General features: G+C 38.3%; 2 protein-coding genes across 4 annotated transcripts; both read right to left on the reverse strand.

Moving 5' to 3' along the window:
* Positions 1–7,202: 7,202 nt before the first annotated feature.
* Positions 7,203–10,744, reverse strand: dynll2a (dynein, light chain, LC8-type 2a). 2 transcript variants are annotated; one of them, XM_023272686.3, is made up of 3 exons: positions 10,584–10,744; positions 9,928–10,086; positions 7,203–9,007 (listed from the first exon to the last, which is right to left on the reverse strand). In XM_023272686.3, the coding sequence occupies exons 2-3, from the start codon at positions 10,057–10,059 to the stop codon at positions 8,870–8,872; spliced, it is 270 nt and encodes an 89-aa protein (XP_023128454.1). In that variant the 5' UTR covers positions 10,060–10,086; positions 10,584–10,744; the 3' UTR covers positions 7,203–8,869. The 2 variants fall into 2 exon arrangements, with proteins under 2 accessions (XP_023128454.1, XP_023128455.1); XM_023272687.3 differs by having other exon boundaries at positions 9,928–10,083; positions 10,584–10,741.
* A 424-nt stretch (positions 10,745–11,168) lies between these two features.
* On the reverse strand, positions 11,169–15,617 carry srsf1a (serine and arginine rich splicing factor 1a). Of its 2 annotated transcripts, XR_008602302.1 has the most exons (5): positions 15,188–15,617; positions 14,466–14,644; positions 12,983–13,155; positions 12,001–12,794; positions 11,169–11,589 (listed from the first exon to the last, which is right to left on the reverse strand). XR_008602302.1 is itself a non-coding variant. In XM_023272690.3 (4 exons), exons 1-4 carry the CDS (start codon positions 15,373–15,375, stop codon positions 12,597–12,599), a joined length of 738 nt encoding a protein of 245 aa, XP_023128458.1. In that variant the 5' UTR covers positions 15,376–15,617; the 3' UTR covers positions 11,169–12,596. The 2 variants fall into 2 exon arrangements, 1 of the variants encoding a protein (XP_023128458.1); XM_023272690.3 differs by having other exon boundaries at positions 11,169–12,794.
* Positions 15,618–16,621: the final 1,004 nt, after the last annotated feature.

Below are 16,621 nucleotides of genomic sequence, written 5' to 3' on the forward strand. Positions count from 1 at the left end.
CTTTATGTCAGGCTGTCACCATTTTGCGTCTCTTTGGGGTCATTTTGTTTCTTCGCTATATTTTATTCCGTACTTTTGTTTGTCCTTTTTGTAGTTTTGGCTCGTTCTCAATTTGTAGATCACTGTGAGTTTGTGGGCGTTCTGTCTCTCAAGAAGTGTTTTTGTCTCCTTGTCAGTTATTTTGGATCCTTTTAGAGACTATCTATGTCTTTGTAGCTGTTCTGTCTAAAGGTATAAGTTGCTTTGGATCTCTGTCACCATTTTGTTTCTCTGTGTAGTTGTTGTGCTTCCATGTATAACTGCTTTTGTGTCTTTTTCTAGTCACTATTGCATTTCTGTCTGTTGGCTTGAGTAGTGGCTTTGTGCTTCCTTGTAAGTAATTTGTCTTTGAAGCTGTTTTGTCTACACTTTCATATCACTTTGGGTCTCTTTGTCGGCATTTTGTGTGTCTTTGCTGTTGTTTTGTATCTCTTTGCGTTTCTTTTCCTCAGCTTCTAAATGATTTTCTACCTCTTTCTAGTCCCTCTTCTTCAGTAGTGGCTTTGTGCTTCCTTGTAAGTCGAGTCACATATTTTTGCTGGTGTTTTATGTCTTTGTGGCTGTTTTGTTGATACTTTTAAGTCACTTTGGGTCTCTTTGTCAACTTTTTGTGTGTCTTTGTAGTCATTTGATTGAATTTCCAACAACAAATCTTACCAGTTCCTTCATACTGAGGTTTTGATCCATGAGCTCCTTGATGTCTTCAGCCTCTGGGCCTGCTCAGGAATCCATCCACACGTTTATCTCATAAAAACGAAGGGAATCAGACAGGAAGGAAGGAGATTTATCAGAAAGAGAAAGATTTCCCTCTTGTGGTCAAATGTAGAAGTGCATATAAGAAAACTAATCTATCTATCTATCTATCTATCTATCTATCTATCTATCTATCTATCTATCTATCTATCTATCTATCTATCTATCTATCTATCTATCTATCTATCTATCTATCTATCTATCTATCTATCTATCTATCTATCTATCTATCTCACCAAGAAAAATTACAGATTACACATTTGGCTCAAGGCTCTCCATGTCCTACTACAGCTCAGCGTTAGACTGTGTCACTGTTTAAGAGTGAACAGTTATATAATGCTGCTGTTTAACGGATATAATGCTGTAATGTACATTATGTAAGGTGGAGAAAAAACTGTACTATTCAGACTGCACAAATTGGTATGAAATGCTGTTTTATTCTATATTACATAATTTAAAAATATGGCAGTGAAATAAATCTTTAAATAAAGACAGTCCCACGAAAAATGTGGTTTTTTGTAAGTCAGAGCTTGTGTGCTTATTTATTTATTCCCTCATTTATTTACTTCATGGTCACATCTTTTCATTTCACTGGACTATTCATTTATTTATGACTTTATTTATATTTAATGTATGTAATATTGAATTAAATGGCATTAGATACTCATGTCACACCATTAGCTGATAGTGTCCTTGCACCTCATATATTTAAAATTTATATAGATGGTTAATATTACATTCAAAAATGCTATTGATGGAATAGATGACTGTTTGATGGGTCTTTGTATGTCTGTGTGTCTGTTGTGAGGTTAAAAAACTATTTATGCCAATCAGAAGTGTTGACGACAATAGTTAAAATCTATGCCTGAGCTGCGATTTTCAGCTTAAAAACAGGGACACAAAATGTCTAAAAATATCTCACTGTCCTCCAAAACCATGTAAACATGGTGCCTAAACAAAAGCATAAACAGATTGATGCCACATTGAGCGTAAATGTTTTTTACATCTGGGTAATTTGTGCACTGGGCTATATTTTCACAGCTGTGCAACTTTCACACTCCTGCAGCTTCCAACATACAGGGCAATGGATTCACTGCAACAGCTAAAGGACAGGTGTATTAATGAAGGCTGCATTCCATTTAGAGGAGGTCCTGCTTTTGTGCAAGCTGGTTCACTATCATTGGACACTAAATGGAACTTTGCCACTGTGATGAGTCAAAATATCTGCTGTGAAAAGGCCTTTGGAAATTAACATTACACAGGATGCAAACTGGAGATCATCCATGCAGAGAAAGAGTTCGTTCTCATATCTGTGTATATTGTATGTTGACCTTGGGGAAAGAGAGAATGTTTACTGCTGTTTTTCAACCAGTAAACAAACATTAGATATGAGTATAGAGGGACATCTTTTCATATCCAAAGATTTTCATCCAACAATGCATTCAAAGTGTATTTTCCCAGACAATAACACCACATCACGACCTACACATCATGTAAGTGTGGCCCATGGGTCCAGTTGCTGCCATTAACACATGAATGCGCCACATTTTCCCAACATCCCTGATGTTTGAGTCTGAGTCATTTGCCTCCTTGTTATGCCGGTGTTAAGTCCGCCCACCGGTCATCTCAAAGTCTATGAGGCATCTGCAGAGCACAAACATTCATCGTATCAATGAGAGCTGCACTCCGGACAGAAGATGAGGGTACTTTCAGCCTCAGCCAGAACAACAGTCTGTTTGGTGCAATTAAGGTTATTCAACTGTTTTTCAGAGGGAACCTTCGAGGAGCTGAATTGAGCCAAATTTGTCACAGAAGAAGGAGCTTTCAAGACCATTCCTGGAACTGCATTTGAACCGTTAGTAGCATTATGAGATGGATATGAATCTGCTGTACAAGAAAGTTATCTATATATTTTTAAATGGAAGAAACCAGAATCAGAGAGATCTATGCCATAATTTATCCATTTACTTGTACGTTGTCAGTTTTAAGGCCACTGTTCAGAGAAATAACCTCAAATTGTGTCATTTAAATGATCAAATTCAATGTTTAAAGCCCCCTAAGGGTAAACATTTTATACTAATGTGTCTGTCATTTCCAGGCAGCGGGGTTAGTTTCTTTGTCCACTCAATTACCGCTAAATGTGAATGTGCTCTGACCATGAATTACAGCTGTGTGTGGGAAGATGGATGAAGGCAGCCAGAGGCTATGAAAGACAAAGACAGGCAGGTATGTAGGGGGAGGAGGTGGTGATGGGAAAAACAAGAGTGCAAAACAGCAGTGAAGGTTTGTTGGAAAAGCAGACAGGCCTCTGACGCACTTCTGTTTAAAGTGTGAGTGAATGGGAGCCCATTATGATACATCATGCTTTCAACATCATTCAGAGTATCTGTGAAACAGGCAGTCTTTGATTTCTCCTTATTCATTCCACTTATTCAGGCTTCCTCACTCACCCAACAGAGCAGCAAGCAAAAGAAGGAACTTCTGAGTGTCAAAAATATGAAGAAACGATAACCGTCAAAGGAACAACGTCTTCCAGTTAACTCCAAAGAGTTTCTGATTTCATCCAATTTGACCTCAGTCTGTCTCGAGGAATTATTCATTAGTCACTTGTCCTTTAATTTGTCTGCTTTCTCAGCTCTGCCGGCGATGCGAGCTCTTGTTTCTACAGATTTCCACTTGCAGACATCACGTAACTACAGCACCAACTGAACACGTTACACCTGCCTACTCTTGCTGTTTTTATCAATGAGAAAACAACTGCCCAGGGCATAAACAGAATAGCTCTGCTGTGGGTCATATTGTAGGCTGTACAGTGAGCATTGTTTTTGCTGGGAAACATAAAATCTATCATTTTTCTCTGTGATTACATTCCACTGTAATGTATACCATTACATCAGCCCTGATCTTGATACATAATCTGTAGACCGAAGGGGTTAGTTTCTTCATCCACCTTCTGTCTGTCGTCATGAAACAAGTCAACGTAAGTTTTAATACCAGCCAAACAGCACAGACTGACAGGATGCTAATCAGTGAAATCAGCCAGTGTCACATATTCAAACATGGCTGTGGATGGCAGATTACTGAACATCACTAGTTGGTGCTTTTTTTTTTACTGGTTCCACAACACAAAACGTATTGATTTGTCTGTATGTAATTTACGCTGAACTTATTCGATTCTTCAGTTCTAAATCACTAGTGGACTTACAAGAGACTTTAGTTCCTAGTTGGGGGACTATCTTAAAAATATCTGCATTCTACACTGTAAAAAAAAAATCATGTAAAAGGGAGAGGGATAAGTGTAGTATGACAATGTGACAATGTAGAGGGATATGTGCAATAGCAACTATATATATATATATATATATATATATATATATATATATATATATATATATATATATATATATATATATATATATATATATATATGTCTTTGTTCAGTTATGGTTTTATGTTGTTCTCTAATTTTGATCTGCCAATGGGACTTGAAAAGGAAAATTAGCCGTATGGCTATAGTCTCTCGTATTTACATGGAAATGTACATTAATACGAATTGTCCCATTTTAAAAATGAATAAATGAATAAAAAAAGTAAAAATATGGCAGCAAGAATGCCATAAAGATATATTTTTTTAAAACTGCAAATATCAAAAAATTTTAATCATTTTTGGGCTTCTTTTAATACATTAAATTCTTAACAAAAATTGTAAAATAATAAATTAATAGCTGTAAGTAAACAGATTTTTGATGACATCATGTACAGCTTAGGCCATTTTTTTCCTTTTTTCCTTTTTTTTTTAACAATCAAATAAATAAAATAACTTTTTTTATTGAGGAAGTTTACTTATTATATTTCTATATTATTATTTTTATTATACATTATTATCTGTAATTTATCCAAATGTGGAACATGTCCAAAATAACATTTATTTCATTAATAAACTTTTTTTTTTAAATAAAAGGCAAATATCTGTAAATTAATGACATTTTTCCTGATTTAAACAGTAAAAAAAAAGGTGTAATTTTACTGTGAAATGTTCTAAAAGAACTAATTACTATCTCAAAAAATACATATTTTTTGTGGGCATTAATTTCAGTTTTGTCTGGTTTTTAATGTGATTTTACTACTTTTTACATGTAATTCTAATTTCTCAAGCAACAAAACAGGAAAAATGCGGTAAAATAACTTTAAATTAGTCACAACATTACAGCTACTGAAATGTGAAAATGTAAAAAACAAAAGAAGGTAAATGAGAATGAAGTTTTGTTGTAAAGGAGCATCATTTTTAAAACTAATCTATTTAAAAAACACTATCATGTTTACAGCATAATGCACGATATCTCTGTATTAGATTGTCCTTGACATGCAAACATTTTTCAGACACCAAACCACCAGCTTACTGCATGAAAGACTCTTAAATCAAACTTTCTAAAATACACATTTTCCAAGGATACGCTGAAATAGGCCCAGAGACATCATAAAGGTTGTTTGTCTATTTGAATGATTATTTGGTGTTTTGATACTAGAGATATTTCATGTCATGAGGATTATTTTCTTCTGTTGTCATAAGCTGTGAAGTCTCCTGCACGACAGAAAAAATAAGTTTTCCTTTAATAAGTTACTAAATATTGCATACATGCTATAAAGATTTCTTTATAGCATTTCTTTGCTATAAAGATTTCTACAGGATGTATTTTTGTGGTAAATCTGACACGACTTCAGTGCAACATCAGTTTATCACAGTGCTGAGTGATGAGCAGCCAAATATCTGTCTGGGTGATAGAGCCATATGAGTAAACAGCACAACGCTACTGATGTCATGGTTACGTGGTTGGTGCTCGTTGTCTCTGAGTGAAGGTCTCACACACTTGTTGCTATGGACCGTTTCTCATTTATTCAGCGTAAACACATAATAGGCCAACACTATAGCCATACTATTAGACCTGCAGATTTAACCCATGAATTCTGAAGCCTACACAGTGTCACCTTCTGTTCTCAGTCTTATTCATCCAGATTAGTCATCTCACACCTTATTGATTTCTGATGTCCTCTTCTATTGTCTGTTGTTTTTTGATTTACTGTAGAAATGCTATGTTTGCTTAATTTTCACATAATCACACCATGTAAATGTATAGCTAACAAAAGCTTTAAAAACATGTCGGCTCTATTTTTGAAATTAATCTTGTTTACTTGATATTAATAATGAATGTCTCAAGGTCTTAACCTTTTTTGAAAGTGCAAGTTCCGGTGAGGATCTTTCACAACAGGCGTAAGTATCAGAAATGTCCTAAAAACTTAATCTATTTTGTATCCAAAGTGCCAACACAAGTCACTGTTTGTAGAGAGACTTAAATGACAAGGAACTACAATGAAACCGAAGCTGCATCTCACAATTATTTCATGTGTTATTTTTTAATTAGGTAATTAGCTCCCATTGCAATTTTCTAAGTCCGAGGTGACTTCCCTTACTCCAATCTGGAACTCAGAGATATTAAATTCACAGTTATATTAAACAGAAAAAATATCACTGCAACCAAGATGGAATCTATTATTTGACTGCTGGTGAAGGCACCCCTGCTCGATTTAATGCACTGAAAGGTTCTGCTGCTACGCTCACATTTACTCTGATATGACCATTAGCTTATGGTGGCTAACATTAGCTTGCATTACCAGAGATCAATTAGATTTTGTTGCAGAACTGCCATTAAAAATTAAAAAACAGTAAAAGGAATGGTTTGTTAATTTAGTAAAGTCACTCTTTTTGCCAAGAATGAGATGTGAGTGTTATATTTTGGGGGTAAATATTTTTCAATTTTTCAAAGCTGTTCTGATGACGAATGGAGACCTTAACAAAACACTTTTTTTTTCTTTAATCAAAAAAAAAGTCTGTACACCACGTTAATTCGTGAGCTTCAAAGGTGTAGACATATTTAGTCACCTTTGAGCAGAGCCAGGTTAGCTACATCTCAATGTTTTGTGGTAAGTTAGCTAGCTGCTACCAGTAGCTTCATATTTCCTGGACAGACATAAGGTATCAGTATAAACTTTAAAAAAATAATAAAATTTTCAAATTATCACACACACGTCCTTTATATATGACAGTACATTCAGTGGCTAATTAGCTTAGCATAGCGTAAAGACTTAAAACAGAGCTCAAATTTTGCAGTGGAATTTAAAAAAAAAAAAAAAGTATTTAACTTTCAAAAATTCTCTGTCACTTGCCAAAGCTAATTCTCAGCCGTGACAGCAATAAAGCTTTTTCTGACTTTGAGTAATAAAGAAAAAAAGCATATTTCTCAGTTTAACTCTCACAGCTAGTGCAAATTAAATTCCTGTCCTGTAGCTAATAAATTCTTCAGCTTCTGTTTTCAGCACAGTGAGGGGCAGTGAGAAAGTCAAAAGCCACAGGGTAATAAGTCAACAATTAATTTTTATTTGAGTTTATACGATTTTGGTTCTGTAGCAACCTACTGGATATTTCTAATGAAGTGCAATTGTACTCAAGCCAGTTACAGTTGAGAGCAATGACAGGCACACGTTTTGTGCAAATTTAACAGCATCGGAACGGCTCCTACATATACACAGCAAAAATACATGCCAGAGGAAAAACAATACTAAATCAGTTTACATCAACAATAATTAGGAAGACATCCCTTGAAAAAAAAAGTCAATCCAAGCTAACACTTTGAGAGATACACATTTCGCCCATAGCTGACATATGGGAGTGAACAACTGAGTAAACATTCAGTCTTTAGAAATGTGTGGTGTTATCCAGCTCCACGGACTAAAATCCTCCACAATCTGTCCTCCCAAACAACACATTAAATCAGGATCCAAACATCGTGCATTGCCATTTCAAACCAACTATACTGAAGTTGCAAAATGAAAAATCTGTGATAGATGAAGAGATAAACCATCTTTCTGTTGCTTTAAGAAGTCCAAACTCCAAATACTTCTTCTTTTCCTGCATGTCTGGCAGTACACTGGCAATGCAAAACTAAAGGTAGGGGGGCAACTTGAAAATATCACAAGCCACGTGAGACAACACAATCATCTGAAACACAAAGGGGGAGATTTGTAGCCTCGGTAGAGTTTACTGCAGATGTTTCAGCTAAAACACGTTCTAACGCTGCTTCACAGCAATAACTGGGACAAGACACACTTCGACTCAGTCCAATATCTAAATACTCAAAAGTAAAAGTGAAATAAAGCAAATAATTTGGCTCCAGTTAAATAAATTGTGGTCATTATCCTCCAAACATGCAGGAACACAGGATAATAAGACGGAAATCTGGGTAGGTGAGTTGGGAGATGGTGGAAACCGGTCTGTAGCGTTATAGCTCGAACATTACAGGCTCAGGTCGCTCTATGGTCCTTCACAGTGAAAATCTAAGTGCTGACAAACTAAAAATCCCCGGAAACGTCTGCACTGGCTCGTGTTGGTTCTGAAATGTCAAGTGTGTTGGATGTTGTGACATCTTTTCCAATCACAGCTGCTAAAATTTCACTTCAGTTGGGGATTTGCATTAAATTGAAAAAATAAGTTTTGAACCACGTGCATCTCCAGCACAACATAAATCCTTTAAATCCATAAGACAGCATTAATAAACTAAACTCAGAAAATATTTGCCCCATTATTCATCTTCTTTTCATGACCACACGTTAAAATCTCGATGATGGATTGTTAAACTGGTGCACACAGTATGATGTTACCATCTAAACCAACAGAGTCTCATAACAGGGTCTTCAAATGCCATTCGTGAAGGAAAGCAGATGCACCACTACATTCGACAGCTTTCCTCTTTATTTATACAATCAAGGGCCACATTGAAATGTTTTACAACCTAGAAGTTAACAGCATCAACAAAAACTACTTCAGTTGCATTCAAATGGCAACTATCGAAAAGTAAACTTACTGTAACATACATATTAAATAGTGTATAGTCCATGCAATTGCGCACGGCCGGTTTTGCATTGTTATGGTATGTCATTATTAGTGTATGGGAGACATCAGCCACCAGTGCATTTCCGATTTAGGTTCAGGGGAGAATAAAACTCAACACCCATCAGAAACTTCTCAGCCAGACTTGAAGAGCAAGATGGCCACTTGGCCCAAATAAAAGTAAATGAAATGCTTCGTCTCGTGGGTGACGTAGCTGCCGAAGTTCCTCCCGACGATGCAGTGCCAGGTGGGGTTGTACTTCTTGTCAAACTCCTGCAAAGGGACAAAAAGAGGAGATTAGATCCAGAACCAGTGACTGCAAAGTACATTATCAGTCTTACATATTGCTGCCAGGAAGAATGTGGCTGCTACTGAGAATACTACGGTTTGAAACTAAATTCTATTTCCATTAAAGATGAATCTGGTTACTAATCTGACAGTAAATCCTATTAGATAGTCAACTAATCCAAGGTGAACTCTTCAAACCAGCCCATTTTATGGAGCCAACAGTTTGAAATTTTAAGATTATAATGCTTACTATCATATATAACATAGAAAATCAAAAAACACCAAACAATAAGAAGCTAATGAATCATCTGATTTACCTTCTGCAGTTAAAAATGCACAAATAGCTGAAAATTACAGCAAATTTGTACCCACATTTAACAATTGTTACACCGCGAAGAAAAAACTGTACTGATCCCAAGCAGGGCAGTTTAGAAAAATTAAATAAAATAAATGCATGTGGAATAAATTGAGGGTGCATGTGGATGGAAATTTGGAACAGCAACAGGCATAAACTCACATCCGTTTGGGCCAGCTGCGCACAAAAAAACAGTGTAACACATGATTTCATTCTGGTGTAAAGCTCATCATTTGCATGCATGTTATATATTTATACATCCCATTGTTTTTAGGAATTGTATGTGCATTTTGTGCCTCGGGATTTTCTTCACAAAAAGCACTGTGACTGATTTGGATGCTCATGTTGGGGAATCTGTGTAATACAGAAACATTTAGAGCTCTTACTATGGTATCAGGTTAAATTTTGTGTAAACAAGAGGCCTTGAGGAGAATTTGCGGACTTGAGTAATTTTAAAAAATCCCGGTTATGGCCTTGATAATGTGCACGCTGAGCAATCAATAGATCGGAGCTGTGAATGTGCAGATCATGTGGATCCATCCCGTCTCACCTTCTTGATGTAGGCTGCAATGTCCTTCTCTATGTTGTACTTCTCCATGGCCTGCGTGGCACAGTCCACGGCGTCCTGCTGCATGTCCTCGGACATGTCCGCGTTCTTGATCACAGCTTTCCTGTCAGTCATGGCTGAGGATGAGGATGATGATGCCTGCTGAGGAAGAGGAGAGGGGGGAAGCACGTTCACTCCGACGTACCGCACTGAAAATTAACACCGCACGTGGTGATGGGGATGGTTTAGGCCAAACATCAGGAGAAAAAAAAACCCTGCTCGTTTCGCACATTTTTGCGCTCATTCCAGTTTCACAACTTCTGCCTTTATACATTCCTGCCTTTTTTAAATTATTATCTTTACTGTTAAACTGCATGATGACAAGAGCGTTGCATAGATTGGCTGCGAAACTTGATACAGGTGGAGTTAAATTACTTGGCAAAATCACTTTCACGTAAGAAGCATCTGCAAAGTAGCAAAATGAATCCGGTTAATTAAACGCACAGGAAACACACGCCTTCCAGTAGCTCCGCTGGCACAATCTAAGCAACCGAAATGCATGAGGATGTACAGTAAAACATCCCCATCATGAGGGAAAGTCGAATCACAAATATGACATGCAAGTCTTTGGATTTAACACGAGGAAACCTGCAACTCACCTAATCTGGAGCACTTGTTTCCAAAACTGTGTCTCTCCTGCGGCCAGTGGGGAAGGTTTGGATGCTGCTGCGGCTAATTGCTTTTTAAAGATTTACACAATAAGCATGTAGACAGGTTGAGCTGTGCTTGGGCTCCAACAGCTCCCCGCCCTCTGCTGCATGCTGCACCCTGCCATTGGCTGGGCTGCAGCCTCCCCGTGTGGTGCAAGCGTTTTTCTCCAGCTCCTGTCTGCCGGCATCTTATTTCATCCCACAATGCATCATTCACAGTGCACGCCACCGACTGTGGGCTAAAACGAAACGAGACCTTGGCTGTAGGTAGGGATCACTTGGCTAAAGCCTTTTTTCATCAGTCACCGTCACAGCTGAGACACTGGAGCTCTGAATACTGAACACGTGTGTTAGTATGGTGTTGGTTCGCTTTATGCAGCTGCTGCTTTCAGACAGAACAATCATTTCTGGCTCCACTTCCCTCCAATTTACACATTTGTGCACCACACTAGGAGGTAAAATCCTTATAAATAACACACAGACCACATCATGACATGAATTTATGCTTGTTGCAAATAAAAACAAACTAAAGTGTCCTTGTTTGAAAGTGTTTATTGAAAATGCTAAGAGAAAAAAGTAAGATTAAGCAAAATAAAACATACAAACTACTCCCAAATGAAACCCCTTTCCCAACCTCCCCAATTTTTTTAATTCCTTCATACCAGGCATCTACGACTCCATCCTTTGATCCAACTTCCTGGTCCTCAGTTTCGTTTTCTTGTAAAATAAAGCCATTATCACTGAAAAACTTTAGGCAGGGGGGCCTAATCGAGAGAAAAAAAAACAAGAGTTGCTCTGGGACTCCCGTTAATTAGTTCTGAAATCAACTCTCATTTGAATCCTGGAAAAACTGCTCCCGTTTCCGAGCATCCATCCTTGCCTATCCCTTCCCTAATCGATCCACTCATCCAGCTCCAAGGATTGGGATCCACTGAGCCACTCCTCCAATCAAAACCTTGAAATACCAGGAAGAAAATCAGAGGCAGACTGTTAGAATAAAATGTCAAAATTTTAGGGCCTAATTTTTTTTCTATGTTGAGCACTCATGTCAGATCAAGAAAAAAATGCCACTGAGCACAAAAAACCTATCACTCCCTGAAGTTAACATTTTAACCAATGAGGACATTAAAGTTAAAAGTGGGACGCTTTTGCAACAAGGCAGTGATTCAGACTTTTACATTTGACAGCAAAGATGTTACACTTACATCACAACACTTGATCTAGGACTGCTTATTCTGTCACAGGCCAGAGTAGCATGTTAAAAACTGTATATATATAACAAAGTACAGCACATATGGCTTTGTTAAATGACATGCATGACATGGCAACCGATCAAAATGTTCAATTTATGGAATATGAAGCATACCATTGCCTCGACCTGATTGCTCCTAGATGTCCTATCCTGACCATACAAATGAAATGTGCTCCACAATGGTTTTATTCCAAATCACTTTAATCCTTCTCTTCAGATGTCTAAAGGAAGACACAAGGGTAAAATACAGTTAAGCATTGGGCTCCCCGTTCAAACAGCCCACCCCACATATCCAATAAGAGAAGCTATTTTTAAAAAAAAAAAAAAAAAAACAAGAACAAAACAAAAAAAACAAAACTTCAATTTTCAACACTTGCAAAAACATTGAGTGCAGCTCAAAACAACTCAACATTTTTGAAGTTCAACACAGCACAAGTTCTTATTTTGCAAAAATTGAGAGGACAGAAAGAAGGGCAAGAGAGGGAGAAAACAAAAAGGACAAAGCTGCAGGAGAGGGGAAGGGGAAAGGTTGAAAGGAGGAGACGGGAGGAAGGAGGGGGGTGTACATCTACATACCAAGATCATCCACAAGGACATCGCGACAAGAAATGCCAAAATTAAAAATCAATAGCTGACATCTGCAGGAACTCATAAGAGGTAAAAACAGGAGGGTATACATCAAAAGGGCAAGACATCGGTGGTAGAAAGGTTTAGGAACGGGAGCGAGAACGGCTGTGACGAGGCGAGTAGCGAGGCGATCCTCTGCCGCGACCACGGGAATTGCTGCGACTGCGGCTGGCGCTGCGACTGCGGCTCCTACTCCGGCTGCCACGGCTGCGTGAGCGAGATCTTCCGTAACTTGGGCTGCGGGGACCATCTAATTTCACACGAATGTAAGCAGTCTCTCCCTGGCAGACACAAGAGAACTTGACATTGAAAAGACAACATTCCTGCCTATGGTGGAAATACCATAGATGGAGAAAGAAAAAAAAAATGGGCCGGGAGTTGTTCAAATTAGTGTGCATATCCTGATGTACTCACCTCAACACAGCAAAGACACATTATCCATGACAGTTAATCAAATCAGTACACATACCTCATGGGAGCGGAATTTGGTGTTGTCCAGCTTTCGAACGGCATAGGTCATGTCCTCTTTGCGCACAAACTCTACAACTCCGGTTCCATCTCTGTAAACGTCGGCGTAGCACACGTCGCCTGCCTCACGCATGTGGTCCTTCAAGTCCTGCCAGCTGCCGCTCTGAGGGAGCCCTGAAAAATAAGACAAAAATAGTCAGCAAAGACATGAAGAACTTTCCACTAGTGTCCACATTTACAAGAATTATTTGTTTACCCAAATGGTAGATGCCAGATTTAATGATATGACCAAAGTTTAACTATAGCTACACAAGTTAAGATGCAAAGTCATGGAAATTGGCTTTGCCTAACCAAAAATATTTTACTAACTTATCTCGTGCCTGTTTCTTTTACATATTTTTCATGTAGTGCAGCCAACTATCACAGGCTGTGCTGTGACATTATTGGTGGAGGTGTAGTCTACCACTCTGTTCCCATTTATTTTGTATACATTAATTAAAAAAAAAAAAAAAAAGATTTATTCTACTTTCGGTGCACCTTCCTCACATTTCATTAGCAAAAGCAAGTGAAATATTTACATTTTTAACACAACTCCGGCTTATTTACAATCTTATTTGTGTATATCACTCCTCATTAGCCCCATCTTATAAGAACAAAAAGCATAACGTTAAGTCTAATCTTATTAAGATTTTCAATGTAGTGTCTAAGCCAAAAGGTAAGTACATATGCAACTGAACTTATTTTATCCCACTGCTATCACATCACTGTACTCCTATCTAACCCCAACTTCTATATTCTCCCTAAATGTCTTTGACCTGAATTCTTTAACTTTCATTAGAGCAATGTGATTGATACAAGTGTTTGAGGAATCTAATGCAAGTTTGCATGCATAACCTACATTTCAGCACTTTTATTTCCCTAAATGTAAACTGGACATGAACAATGTGCCCAATTTTTTTGCTGAACAGTCAGTTCAGTTAAAAATCAAAATACGGAAAGGCTGTCATTGAGGATACAAACGCAACATCTTCACATTTTTTATTCCTACTTTATTTAACTTGCCACTAGAATGTGCTATATTTAGAAGCTACTCCCCAGCCATGAATGACTGACTAGTTCCAGTGTGAGACTGTTGACAGACACGTCCTACTATATGACTGCATTAATATTACTTTATTTACCCAAACATAGTTTACTATGCCTTGTAAAAAGTAACACGTATGAAGCAATTTATATCTTAAAGTCCTTGCACTACATTTAGAGCAGGTAATGATTTGATGGTCTATCATGTGGAAATGAGCCATCGTGTTTTCAGCCTATTACACTATAAATATTAATTGCGGGTTTAAAAAATTATATGTTAGAAGAATCTCACATGTGATCCGAATTGCCTAGCTCTAATGTGTGGCAGTCTAAAGTTATCTTACAAAGTGCCAGCAACAGATAAGCTCCCCTAATAGTGCTGTTGACAAATGCCTGCTTACCCGACACAACGACCCTGTACTCGGATCGTCTAGACGGTGGCCCGTATCTGCCTCTCGGTGCCCCGCCGATCCCACCGAAGCCGCCTCTGGAGCCCCTGCCGCTCCGTGGAAACTCCACACGCAGTCTGTAGCCGTCGTAGTCGTAACCATCACGCCCATAGACTGCATCGTCGGCGTCCCTGTTTTTAAGAAAAGTAAATAAGTAAGCACAGCCGCACCACAGCAGCACAGAGGACAGTGAGGTGTCTTCAGCCCATACATGCAGGGAGAGTCAGCCATGTTAGCGGCTAGCTCGGTCTTAACGTCCGCTAATCCGTCGTGCAGACGCAACCAGAACTATTTGGATTTAATGTGCATGCGGAGAAACTTCTCGGTGCACAGGAAGCACAATGTCGCCACGTTAATGCACAATCAGGCGGAACGATGTGAGCGCCTGAGTTAAACTGCAAACCAGAAACCGAAGCAATGTGGGTGTCTGTTAACAACATGGACACATTAACAACGCCATGCAACGGAAACAGCAAAGTGTCGCTGTAAAATGCATAACTAGGTGAAATATGTCCAACTGGAAGCTTCATAACAGAAACTGATAGCACACACAGGACGTTTTCGAACAATGTAAACGGAGTCCAGGGAATAGTCTGAGCCAGTTAGCACGCGAGCTGGTTAGCAACACAATGGGGCAGCCTCGGGCCCGGCTAGGCTAACCGTTAGCTCCTTACCGCGGGTCCTCGAATTCAATAAAGGCGAAAGGCGGCCCTCCTCTCCGGTTCTTCAGGTCGATGTCTCGAATGGTCCCGTATTTGTAGAACACGTCCTCCACATCTTTGGTGCGGATGTCCGGGGGCAGATTTCCAACGTAAATTCGGCAGTCGTTGTTCCCAGCAGGGCCTCGCACGACACCCGACATCGCGGCTACGAGCTAACTGGAAGCTTGTCGTTCGGTAAGATTACAAACGGCTGCTGTGGCCTCACCGAGATTACGTTCCGGGCGCCCGCAAGTCGTCGAAACGTGGAGGGAAACCGGCCAAGTAAACGGCGGTAGACGCGCCAACGTGCGGGTATCGTGCGGACAAACAATACGGCTGACCAGGCGCCCTCAACGGCTGTTTTTTCTTCAGGAACCGCGCTTCTTGGCCGACGCATGAATACCAGAGACGCCGCAGCCGGACGTGACGCATCCGCCTCACAAAATAGTCCGTCAGCATGAGCAGGTGTCCATCAACAATTAATCAATTTATTGATACTAGCAACGTAACATGAACAGATTTAATAGTAAAGTCCAGTTTAAATACATCTCTTTATTTATTGGTTTAATATGCGTCCAACGCAAATACTACAAATTAAGTACATTTCTGAGGTACTTGTACTGAAGTATTTCATTTTATTCTGCCTTATGCTTGTACTCCATTACATCAAATTTAAAACTTTTCCTTATTGCGTACATATTTTATTATTTATACAAACTTTAGCAGTTAGTAACAATGATATACCCCACTACAGCTAGTTTAAAGCTTTATTTACTAGTTATTGTGTAGATTTGTACTATTTAAGCAACACATAACAGCAAATAAATAATTAAGTACTCCACTGCATCTAGTTAAAGTCTTTTGTGACCAACTAGTCAATTTATATTACTTATGCAAAATATAACAGCATGTAAATAATTAAGGACTTCACTTTATCTAGTTTAAAGCTTAACTAGTTACTTTGCAGATTTTTATTATTTATGCAATATTTTTTTAGAAAACCAAAACTATGATGTTCTCCATTATATCTAGTTGAAAGCTTTAGTTACTAATTACTTGTAGATGTTTTTAAAATTGTTTATACATGATTAAACAGCAAGCAAACAATGCTGTTTTAATGTAGATAAAATAAGATATAACTTTATTAATCCAGAATAAAGTCTTTGTGCCAAATATTGCTCAGGAAAAATCAAATACCGATTATTATTGAACACTTTTTTCCCCACATATGCTTATTTTATTAGAATCCGATTTTAAAAATTATATTTACAGTCACAAATGTGCTGAATATCAGATCCATCAGTCGGCCAGGCCAAATATCAGTCTGTGACAAATTTCCTTTCTATGCCAATGCTACTTTTATACCAGAATACTACGTTTCTGTTGTCTCAGCTCTCTGTACTCTCA

The sequence above is a fragment of the Amphiprion ocellaris genome, chromosome 7 (assembly GCF_022539595.1).
Source record: "Amphiprion ocellaris isolate individual 3 ecotype Okinawa chromosome 7, ASM2253959v1, whole genome shotgun sequence".
Lineage (NCBI taxonomy): Eukaryota > Metazoa > Chordata > Actinopteri > Pomacentridae > Amphiprion > Amphiprion ocellaris.

What these genes read in the sequence shown, in the direction of transcription:
- dynll2a (XM_023272686.3), bottom strand. Translation starts at nt 10,059, where the DNA reads ATGACTGACAGGAAAGCTGTGATCAAGAACGCGGACATGTCCGAGGAC. An exon ending in TTGCAGCCTACATCAAGAAG is followed by an intron (nt 9,008 to 9,927) that starts GTGAGACGGGAT and finishes GTCCCTTTGCAG; the next exon opens with GAGTTTGACAAGAAGTACAA.
- srsf1a (XM_023272690.3), bottom strand. Translation starts at nt 15,375, where the DNA reads ATGTCGGGTGTCGTGCGAGGCCCTGCTGGGAACAACGACTGCCGAATT. An exon ending in ATTGAATTCGAGGACCCGCG is followed by an intron (nt 14,645 to 15,187) that starts GTAAGGAGCTAA and finishes TCTTAAAAACAG; the next exon opens with GGACGCCGACGATGCAGTCT. An exon ending in CCAAATTCCGCTCCCATGAG is followed by an intron (nt 12,795 to 12,982) that starts GTATGTGTACTG and finishes TGTGTCTGCCAG; the next exon opens with GGAGAGACTGCTTACATTCG.